This window comes from Mesoplodon densirostris, chromosome 3, assembly GCF_025265405.1.
Source record: "Mesoplodon densirostris isolate mMesDen1 chromosome 3, mMesDen1 primary haplotype, whole genome shotgun sequence".
NCBI lineage: Eukaryota > Metazoa > Chordata > Mammalia > Artiodactyla > Ziphiidae > Mesoplodon > Mesoplodon densirostris.
Window position 1 is genome coordinate 77159930 of NC_082663.1, and position 12294 is coordinate 77172223.

The 12294-nt window shown below is 35.7% G+C and overlaps 1 protein-coding gene across 5 annotated transcripts in view; it reads right to left on the bottom strand.

Moving 5' to 3' along the window:
* Positions 1–12294, bottom strand: part of ARB2A (ARB2 cotranscriptional regulator A) — a 436918-nt gene that overhangs the window by 194413 nt on the left and 230211 nt on the right. For all 5 annotated transcript variants that reach the window (XM_060093155.1, XM_060093158.1, XM_060093157.1 and 2 more), the window contains one exon: positions 7516–7635. In XM_060093155.1, the coding sequence (XP_059949138.1) occupies positions 7516–7635 (120 nt within the window). The remainder of the gene's footprint in view (positions 1–7515; positions 7636–12294) is intronic.

Here is a 12294-nt window from a genome sequence, read left to right on the forward strand (position 1 = left end):
GCCCTCTTATATTGCTGCTGGAATTTTAAGTATGGGGGTGATGGCTAATGGGTATGGAGTTTCTTTTGGGGTGACAAAAATGTTCTAAAAATTAGATAGTAGTGATGGTTGAACAATTCTGTGAATATACTAAAAACCACTGAATTGTATACTTTAAAAAATGGATTTTTTGGTATGTGAATTATATCTCAATAAAGCTCAATAAATCTCAATGATATCTCATAAAGATATGAGATTGTAGCTCAAAAATTTTTTTAAAGTTAAAAAATGGAAACAAGCAAAAGTAAGCTAATCATTAAATAAAAAGTAATATTAAACTCATGACTGAGGATAAAGTGGAGAGTGTCCCAGACTTATTTCATATACTGCCTTATAGTATTATGAGAAGGCATTATAACTTAGTTTAATAACTTTCCTCTTTGATTGAGAAGACTATACTTTGAAGAATGAGTCAGAGAAGCAACCTTCTTGGTCAGGCTGTGGGTTGGGTACACCAGCAGAGAGGAGATTATAAGAAACTAATACCAGGAACAAAACGGGTAACACTATCTAATGTGAAAGAACTGATTAGGCAGAATTCCCAAATTAACCAATATTCAAATGGAGGATAGGATGAATGAATAAGTTTAATTAGTAAAAGAGTTACTGTTAAGGCTTAAACTCTATAAAATAGTCAATTAACTGTACAGATATTTAAGACTGCTCATGTTGTAACATATATTGTTCCCAAATGTGTGATGGGGGGAATAAAAGCTATGTTAGACTCTTTATTCTCAAGTTTTTTCCAGGTGATTTGAGCAAGATTTAGAGATCAAAGATAATTTAAAAACAAAACTGATTAGTAAAGTTTTAAATTGTGAAACATATAAATACTATAGAAAAAAGGGGGAGTTCATTGAGAATACTTTATGAAAAATCTAGTAAGGAAAATTCTTTCACTTGGGAGAAACGGCATTAGCAAAAATGAGAATGAGCATAAACTATGGGCATTTAGACTCATGTTCAACAAACAATGACTTAATTCCTAATAACCAGGAATTTTATAATTTAAACCTCAAACTCTACTTATATAAAGTAGAGTTTATATATAGAGTTTACAGAGGAGGACACACATAAGGGATGTGTCTGAACTTATAATCTGTACATATCAGAACTAATATTCAAACCCAGGTCATCTTCCAAGTTTCATGTTCTTCTACTACACTGGGCTTGGAGGCTGGGGGTAGAGGTACAGTGAGATGGAACAATGGCAGTAAGGAAATTAGACTAGAACTGAAAGTTTCTATTGGGAAAAATATAGTTGGAAAGAGATAATCAGATTATACAGAAAGTCTTAAAGTGACAGAGAGGAGAGATGATGCAAGAGAGCCAATATGATTCTGGAATGGCATAGTAAAAAGGGGGTTTAAATAGTACCTATCATGGTGTGGTATACAGGATGGAATGGAGAGAAAAGAGAGCCAGTAAGAAAATGGGTATAAGAGTTCAGTGATACTGTTGTGAAATGATGAAATTAACAGTGGGCACAGAGAGGAAAAGACATGATCAATATTTCAGAGAAAAAAAAACCTTACAAAATACATTGGTTGGTTAGATATGGGACAAAAGGAGAGGAGTTAACATAAAAATTAATAAACTGAATCATTCTTTTAAACAGTGAGATTTCCTAATACATATTAAAAATCATTTGAGTAAAAGTTAAAAAAAAATCAAACCTCAATATATAGGTAAATTGTGAAGCTTAACAAATCACATCTGTATATGTAACTCTTTCCTTTTAAAGCTCTGATTTGAGTACTTCCCTGGTGGCGCAGTGGTTAAGAATTTGCCTGCCAATGCAGGGGACACGGGTTCGATCCCTGGTCCGGGAAGATCCCACATGCCGTGGAGCAACTAAGCCCATACACCACAACTACTGAGGCTGTGCTCTAGAGCCCACGAACCACAACTACTGAGCCCGCGTGCCACAACTACTGAAGCCCATGAACCTAGAGCCCGTGCTATGCAACAAGAGAAGCCACCACAATGAGAAGCCCGCACACCATAACAAAGTAGCCCCTGCTCACTGCAACTAGAGAAAGCTGAGCGCAGCAACGAAGACCTAATGCAGCCAACAATAAATAAATAAATAAATAAATAAATAAATAAATTTATATTAAAAAACTCTGATTTGATATCTCATTTATTCTATTGACCACAATTATTAAATATCCAGTATATGCAAACATTTTCCTCAATATCTATATATCTGCATAATCATTGTTCATTACTCGTTATCTGTCGTGCTTGGATACCCTTCATATCCACTTCGACATGCTTCTGTAGGTGTGTACAGGGAAAGATATCACACCCTCTTCCTCTTTGTTCAGCTTTCCAGATCCAATGTCACTAAGCCATGTAGAATTTGTCTCCTAATGTCTGTCTCCTAATGTGTGCTTCTTCTTTACCATTCCCACCACTTCTACGTTGGTAAAGCCTTTTATTGGATCTTACTTGGACTCTTGCAACTAACTCCTAAAATTACTGTTATCGCCAATCAATCAAAAGACAGTATCTATAGTATATGCAAAATTAAACAAAGTTGAATATAGGAGGCAAAAATAATATAATCTCTGGTTTGCCTCTAAGGAGCATACAAAGTAGAGAAACTATATTGTTTTCATATAAAACAACTAGAGAATTAAGATAGCGTTCCATACAAGATGTAATCATCCCATGCATTAACATGCTATTTGTATCATGTAGGCAGCCAACTCAGAAATTCAAGTTATATTACAAATGATGACTTATTTTTACTGAATTACTTATATTTTAAAGTAGGTTTGTTAGAAGGCCTGAATTGTTTTGATACTCTAATGGATCAATTTTTCTTTGTTTATCTGCCCTTATTCTACCTCTCCTCAGTTCTTCATTCCCAGCAGCCCATTTTTTAGCATTGATCACATTAAGCAGATATGCTACTATCCAATTTGCTTTGTTCTTTGCAGACAAAATGTAAATGATGTTTCTTTAAGGTCACAGTTAACTCATGTCACTAAAGGTAAAAACTAATTCTTTCAGTCCCATTCCATTTTCTTTTCAGTGTAAATCCAAATCATGCTCTAGGCAATTTTAAAAGATCAACTTAGAGTAGACTGAGGTTGAGTGTCCTCACACAGCTAAGTCCAAAAAATAGTCCTCTATCAGCTACTGAAGGTCAGCTTAGGCTGCCTGGAGGCTAGAGAGCCCAGCATGGAACAATGGCAGGAAAATAGAGTTCCCTTCATTCCTTGATTCACACGCAAGTGAGGTGCCAATCAAGTGCTGACAAGCATGGAGAAACCAAAATCAAAAATGGGTAGAGATATACTTTCAAAAGGTGCAGTTTTCACACATTTCTAAGAGATGTTTTTAATGGTGGCTGAAAACATACCACTAATAACATGGAAAAGAAAATAAAAGTAATATGAAGAATAATAATTTTATATCAGCTGAGATGATTCAATAAGCTAATGAATATATTTGCTAAAATTGTCTAATGTGTTCTAAAAGAAATATCAACAATCTCACTTTGACTAAGGAAAGAAATCTGAATGCAAACTGATGTACAGAGCACTGCAAACAGGGAAGGTAAGGTGAGTTAAGATTGGAAACTGGGCATTGACAAGGAAGCTAACTCATTTGCAAATAAAAGAAAATTTTAAGCTTGCTTGATTTTGTCAAACTAACCATCATCTACAATGACAAGAGCATAGCACTCTGAAATGACCAAGTATGGAAGCAATGGAATCACTTCATAAAATGGCTGGTGAAAGACTATGAAAAAGCTTAAAAACTGCATTGTTTTTTGACAGTTAATTTCTAACAAACGAGTTTAAATTTTTAACCACTAATATAAGGCAAAAGCAAGCTGCATTAGTTGTAGATGTTTTTCTAGATGAATTTGGTAAATGATTGTTGATTATGACTACTAATTCTATCTACCACATATAAAATAGAATTTCCTAGACAGAAATTTAAAGCTTCGAAAATGATGTTTTAATAATGACTTTTCTCATTATTATAGTCAACTGTATACTGTTTTATGAGGTTAGGCCTGATCAAATTCCAATATTTACTACCATAACTGAACACTGGTTTTGAAAATAAATCTCTTAACTACCTCTTGTATTCTTCAGGCAAATTTTAGCACTTCAAAATAGGACATAATAATAAATTATGTTCTCAGTTTTCAAAAACAACAATTAGCAAAATATGAAAGCTCTACAACTATTTTGTGCTCTAAATTTAAAAGTAATTTTTCAGATTTCTATTAGTAGTACCTTAATTTTAAACTCCAATTATACATAATTTTAACTTAATAAATGGCAAGATACATTTTAGCATGGGTCCTGACTGGTACCTGTTTTTAAACAATAAGCACTATAAGTAATTACATGTAATACTGAAACTGTACTAGTCACACAGTTCACATCTAAAATAAATTTTCTTAAAATTCATGACCTAAAAAAGAATGTGAACTTGAATGAGGATGGTAGAAAAACAATCTCCCTGCATTCAAACATAATGCTACAAACTAGCGCTGTTCCATCTATAAGGGGTGTGTGTGTGTGTGTGTGTGTGTGTGTGTGTGTGTGTGTGTGTGTGTGTAGAGTCTTGAATCAGGAGTAAAATTTTATGATAATTTTTAAAAAGTTAAACTTTACTGAAATCCAAAAGATTTCATGTCTGATGTGTATAATGTACTATTGAGATATAAAAACTAAACCATAATTTAAGATGTCCACAACTCACTTTCTTGTAAAGTTAATCTTAAATATTTTAATCCATGTAAAACAGTTTCATATAATACACATATGTTGAAAAATCCTGAGAGAATGAATATTTGTCAACATTTTAAACACCATGAGTTTTCCTCTAAGAATAATGGGGCGAACAGGAAAGAATATTATTCAGCTTTAAAAACAAAAGGTTTAAACATATTTCAATTTTTTTTGTTGTTTATCAATGCTATCTTTCAAAAATTCTTGAAACTAAGTAGAAACACAATGGTCTTAAATATATTAATCCAGCATTGTCAAAAATTTATGTAAAACTTAGTATACAATCTTATTTGTTTAGAGAAATTTTTTTCAATAGGTCATAAACTACTTTTTCTTTAGCTTCCACCATCTATACACCTTCTTTACATACCCCCATCAAAGTTATTTGACAAAAAGTAGCAAATATATGAAGTTGAGATAATCGCCATTAATATTTTAAAACCTAAACAAGGTATATTAAGTTAAATAGACTTCTCAGTCCTGGTGTTGCCTGTCAGATATGTGATGTGCCAGTGGTTATATTATATTCCTCCTCCCATGCATGCACCTCCTGCAGAGATAGCAGACTACAGAAGCTGACCCTTACTGAGACCATCTTGTCTCTCTGACAAAGCTCCTTTTTAACTTCTTACTTACTGGTTACTTCCTGTGATGGAGAAAAACTTTAGCTCAGCTTGTGATAATTTCACAGGCCCTGAGGACCCTGACCCTAATAGCCTCAAGGTCAGAAGTCAAGTCTTGTTCTGAAACATCTGTGTGCTTTATATTAAAGTGGAACAAAAGTGCAGAAATATCCACCAGTGTGTGACAAGAAGGACAGGCAAAATAAGACTGTCACACTGGTCATCTGTTACTCTGGTATCTTAAATTCATTTCTAAAACTGTCCAAAATGCACTTAAATTCCAAATTTGATGTACAAAAGGTTTTCGTTAACTGTCTTAAGGTAAAAATATGGAAATTTATGTTTTACAGAAATCTGAAATTTGAATAGTCTTACAGGCCTTCAGACATATTTTAAGTTATTCTGTAAGTTGTGAAATTTCATGTTTTATGTAATTTAATGGCTTACAGAAAGAAAACATAAGGTACATATATATCAGCTATATATGTGTGTGTTTGTATATATCTATATCTGTATGGTTAAAAGAACTATTTGAAAAGCAACATTCACATTTTAAAAAGGACGTCATACTTGTATGTTAGAGAGCTATCTTAAGATACCCATTATGTATTAAAATAAATAAATTCAGCAGTTAAAAGTACTTGAATATAATTTCTAAAAAAGTGAAATCAATTTAAGATATAAATGATTTATTTACTGATCTTAAGAGAGCACAGTATTTGTAAATTTAGGTCAGCTAAAGTGTTCTCAGGTGTCACCGCTAGTTTTATACCTAAATCATGTGGGTAAGCAATAAGGCGTGGGAAAGTTGAAAAGACCATGGAAATATATTTAATTTCCATGATGAAGAGAAATACACAGCAAAGTTTAGAAACATAAAAATTAGACAACCAATGCTGCGCCAGCTTTTAATGTCCACTTTAGGCTATTTGGATTTAAAATTATCAAATGCACTTTTATCAAATTAGCCATTTTGTTAGAGCACTGGTACCTTCCTGTGACATAAGAGGTAATGGACATGGAGCACATTTTTAGGACTGATTATATATCATTAATCATTCATACCTGCACAAAGTGTGCTAACTGCAATACTGCATATAATACTGACCAAATTTAGAAATCTTGATAAGTTTTCCATTATGTACACATAATCTTCACCCTAGGAATCAGATTATTTTGAAATGCAAAGATTTTTATGACCAAGCATTGAGTTCCACTTAGATTAATGGGAGCTTTCTGATAGTTTTAATACTAATTATATGGATTCTGATCACGTACTAACTTGAAGAGACAGTTTTGTCAGTTAAGGGGTCTACTGAAATTTTAAACACTTTACAGATAATAATGCTTCAACGATGTACCCATAAAACAAGAATCACAAATATAAAATGTATGGAAAGTGGGGCTATAATGTAGAAGTTAAAAAGTAATATGGGGCTTCCCTGGTGGCGCAGTGGTTGAGAGTCTGCCTGACGATGCAGGGGACACGGGTTCGTGCCCTGGGCCGGGAAGATCCCACATGCCACGGAGCGGCTGGGCCCGTGAGCCATGGCCGCTGAGCCTGCACATCCGGAGCCTGTGCTCCGCAATGGGAGAGGCCACAACAGTGAGAGGTCTGCTTACCGCAAAAAAAAAAAAAAAAAAAAGTAATATCTATAGTGGGAAGCAGCCACAAAGCACAGGGAGATCAGCTCAGTGTTTTGTGACCACCTAGAGGGGTGGGATAGGGAGGGCGGGAGGGAGACACAAGAGGGAGGAGATATGGGGATATATGTATATGTATAGCTGATTCACTTTGTTATACAGCAGAAACTAACACACCATTGTAAAGCAATTATATTCCAATAAAGGTGTTAAAAACAAAGTAATATGTAAATAAGGAACAGGCAAAAAGCTTTCTGGTTAGCACTGAAAAGTTCTACCACAATAAAGAAATATATTCTTTTTAAACATCATAAAATTACTTACTCAAAATACATAATTTTCATCCTTTATAAAATAATTTAAAGTAATGACACAAAGAAAAAGGGAGTGGAGGGGATAAATCTGTAAGGAGTTTGGAAATTAGAAAGAGTTAAATGTGCACTTACCAGTTCAACAAAAGCAAGTCCTCCATAGCTATGAGCAACAAAAAATACATTCTCAGCTGCAGACTGGGCTATGAAATGGTCCCACACATAGACTGCATGTTCTTCAGGAGAACCATTCTCCTATAAGTAAAACAAATATCATATATCATACTGTATCTAATTATTATCAGAGTAATCAAAAATTAAATTATATGCTTGCTTACATAGCATAAGAAATAAGATGGTTATAGCTCATTCCAAATAATAACAATACAAAAAAACTACATTGAAGATCCAAATTAGGGAATAAATTAGTATTAAACTATTAGTAAATTACTGCTAAACTTAAGTGCTACTATAATATTCTGAAAGAAAGTATTTAAAATAAGTACATTTTTGAGGGGAAATTGCTCATTCTGGGCATATCTGAGATATTAAAATATATCTAAGTACATCAGAATTGCATAGCAGAAAGTTATAGTGGTCTTATGATAAAACAGTGTAACACTAAGAAAAATCAGATACATTTCTATATGTATACCTGAAAATACTTATAGTATACATACATCTAAGTTATTTGATTTATAAAGTTTTAAGTACTTCCGTAAACTGAAAATAAGCAGAAAATTAACAACAAATATTTTCAATTTATATTATTTTAAAAATACACCTTTTTCCTAAAAGAATTTTCCATACATATTTTATTTCTAGAACTGGAAGAAATCTAAACATATAAACCTGGGACCTTTTATACTTCTCCTAATTTGCTAATCCCTAATAAATGTATGAATGTTGCTTTAGTTCCAAAAGTTCTATAATAACTTCATTTTATTGTGTTTATTTCTATAGTGGGCACATTTCGTGATTAAAACTCGGATAATGTGAAAAAGGAAAAAAAAGAAAAAACAAACAACCAAAGAGCTGAAAAACCCCAAACTGATAAAAACTAAAACAGATTGTGAAAATGTTTTGTGTGAATATTTCTTGGAAGCTTTAACACCAAAAGACTAATTCCCTAAGAATGTCATGGTACTAGACAATGAACACAATTTATTCACATTTTCCATCTCAGAAAATTTTAAATATCATATTAGGGTCCATATGAATGGCTTCACTTACCACCTAAAAGCTATTGTTTCCTAATGGCTATCTCCGCCCTGAATTTCTCTCCAGAGCTCCAGACCCAAGGTCATTTCCTTTTGAATGTCCCACAGATACTTCAAACTCAACCAATTCAACACCTTGCTAATAACTTCCTCTCCAAACCTGTGTCACTGTCTTTGCTCCCCACCTCCTGCTGAAATCTGAGCATCATCTTTTATTTCCCTCTCCCTCAAACTCCACATAAAATCAATCATTAAAATCCTGTTGATTCTGTCCCCAACTGTCTCTTAAAGCCACCCACTTCTCTCCCTTCTCATTTCCTCTGGCTTAGCTCAAGCCCATCCTTTCACAAGTGGATGACTGCAACAGTCTACAGTCCAAGTTTCCCTGCCTCTAGGATTGACCATTTAAATGCTCTCTCTAATTCCGTAGTTAAGAATAACCTTTCAAAAATGCAACTATGGTCATGTCGCCATGTTGCTCACTCACTGCTTAGAACCCTCTGAAGTGTTTTTATTGCCAAGTTCAAACTCAGAATGACACTAAGGCCTTACGTGATCTGGCTTCTGCCTCGAAATGTATGTGCAAAATACGATGACCCAAAAGCTACACTTCTCCAACCATGAGAGACCACAGAGAACACTCTCTGTGTTCCAACTGCAGGGAACAACTTATAGTAACCTAACTGTGCCATACTTTTCTTATTTCTGGGCTGTTTTTGTTATTGCTGTTTGGAAAGTGACCCAAGTATTCTGCCGTTAATTCACCCACCACCTTTACCTGCATAATTCCTACTTGTCTTCAGAACTCAAATGAAACATCACCTTCTAGTGAAAGTTTTCCCTCTCATCCCCAAGGCTAGGTAATGTCCTACAGCCACATCTTGTACATGTTCCCATTATTGCACTGAATAGTTTGTATTGTAATTGCTTGTTAATCAAATTCCTGAGGCCAAGAGCTGTGTCTTCTTCATAAAATCACAGGGTAATAAATAAATAACAAAAACACAACATGTATCTTCAGAAATGATTACTTACAACCTTGTAGTCATATACTAAAATACAAATATACTTTCAAAGATATCTATTAGTAACATAAATATGAAATTACCCACACCTAAAGTATGTAAAATAGATAGAAGAATCATAATTGGAAGGAAATCTTTGTAGGCATTTTTGGCTAGCTTTCATTAGTATAAAAAGTAGGAAAATAGTTATCATTAAAAGCAGGATAGTGGTTAACTCTAAGGAAGAGAGATAGAGTTGTGATTAGGAAATAGACTTCTAGTGGCTGGCAATGTTTCACTTCTTGACTGGGGTAGTAGTTACACAAGTGTGTTCTTTTTTTTGTTTTTTTGCAGTACGCGGGCCTCTCACTGTCGTGGCCTCCCCCGTTGCGGAGCACAGGCTCCGGACGCGCAGGCTCAGCGGCCATGGCTCACAGGCCCAGCCGCTCCGTGGCATGTGGGATCTTCCCGGACTGGGGCACAAACCCGTGTCCCCTGCATCGGCAGGCGGACTCTCAACCACGGCGCCACCAGGGAAGCCCCACAAGTGTGTTCTTTACAGTTATAGTTAAACTGACTAATACATACTTAGCACTTTTCTGTACATATATATAAAGTGACCATAGAATTTATTCTACAAACCTTTGAGAGTGAAGAAAGGTAATGTTAGTAATTGTGCTCGGAGAACAGGTCTAAACTGGGACTGTCTAGAGAAAACCCAGATACCTGGTCTCCCTAGTTATATCTCACAATGAAATGTAAAAACAAAACAGAAATAGAGATAACAGAGCCTCTATCTGCTGACAGTTGGCAGAACCAACAATGTGAAATATCTGTGATGGTCCTAAATATTCTTCTATATATGGACAGAATAAAAACACATAGGAGATTAGATTACTCTGTCCCCCTAGGCTCCACACTGGAAGTGGAAATGTAAGGATGATAAGAACTAAGCCATGATCCTGGCCTTCAATGTGTTTGCAATTTCATAAGGGTGTTAACACATAAAGACAGGAGAGGCATTAGTGTGTGAGGAGTATTACTTTCTCTATTCCTGATGGACTGTCTTGACACCAAGTCCAATGGGTCTGTTATAAATTCACACTACCTGACCTCAGCGAAGCCCTGCCTACTTTCTTCTCACAGTCACTAATTCTTCCTTTATACTGTTGAGAGCCTACCTGTCCCATCCCTCTCGTTCCCACCTCATTTTGAGTCCTGCTACAATGGATTCTTAACTAGTCTCATTTCTTTTAGTCTCTCCCTTTACTTTGTTGCCAGCTTAATCTTGCTGAAGCCTGGCTCTGATCAACTCACTCTCCTGCCTGAAAGGTCATTTACTGAAATGATTACCACTGCCTACAAAATAAATAACTGGAACTCTGTAGCCAATGTCTCTAAACCCATCTTTCCAGCCTCCCTTCTTACTATTTCCAGGGATCTTATTCATGCTCCGGGAAAAATCTGGATTACACATGAATAGCTGAAAATCCTAGACAAAACTGCTATCATGAAATCCAGTCTGGGATCTCATGGGTAATGCAGCTTAGACTAGGCAAAACCTAAAGGTGAGAACACTTCCAAGGGAGCAGTTCAGCAGTAATAGACTCTCCCACTACTTCGGGTGATGGCAGAGTGAATGGAAAGGAAGGGATGGAATAAGTAATTTCAGAGGAAAAATCAGCAAAACTTTGACGTATAATGGAAACTGCCAACCAGGCCCAAATGTCCCATCTATGACTAAAGGAGAGCTAAGAACTAACAGTTCTTTCCACTGTTCACATATAAAGACTAGTGTTTTCAGAGATTAGTATTATAGCTGAGTCTTTTCTTCCACAGTATATGGCGGTATCTGTTAAAATGGTCTATGAGCAGCAGGAAAAAGAAATCTCAAGTATACATGTGCCCCAAGTACTTAAATATTTTCAGCCTGACTGTAAGGTCATCAAATTATTCTTTAGTTTTAGATTTTAAAACCTAATGTTCTAAAAAGCCAGACCCAATTGAAAAAAAATGTCTGTAACACCTACTTAGGGGGTTATCCATGGGCACAACTAAACCATTATACAAGATTATTCTAGGCCACACTTGACACACATTGACCCAAAAAGATCCAGGGTAGGAATCACAGTTTGCCATCAGAGCAGCAGCAGGCATTCCTTTTAATGGAAGCCTCACAGCAGTTCCTGTAGTAGACACAACACAGAACCTTGTGGGAGTTAGTCTCTTTGGCCCATGGGGTGTTAGCTCAGGAGTGAGGGAATCGGACTCACCTTGGGCAGATACAGGAGTTATCCTGCCTTAAAAGTCTTATAACCTACAGAAGCCAATGCCTCTTGCAACAACTCCATAGGCATGGCTTCCAGGGTCCTTGCCTGCAAGGGACTTGCCCAATTACAAGAGTTACTACCCTCAGGGAAGATGAAAATTATGATATTTATAGTCCATTATAATTCATTCTAATCCAGATGCAGTTTACCAACCAGGGGTCATTTTCCACCATAGGCAGTGTTCTGCCCAGCAACCAACCACTTAGAGTGGATGCCACGGTATGTTTCCCAGAGCCTCATTTAGTTAGAGGAGCTCATTTCCTGAGCTGTGCAAGTGGCACACTTGGCAGCGGATAGCTTTAACTGAGGTACTGTCTAGGAATTGCCCTCAGCCAAATAAAGCTGTCTTGACTAAAGTTA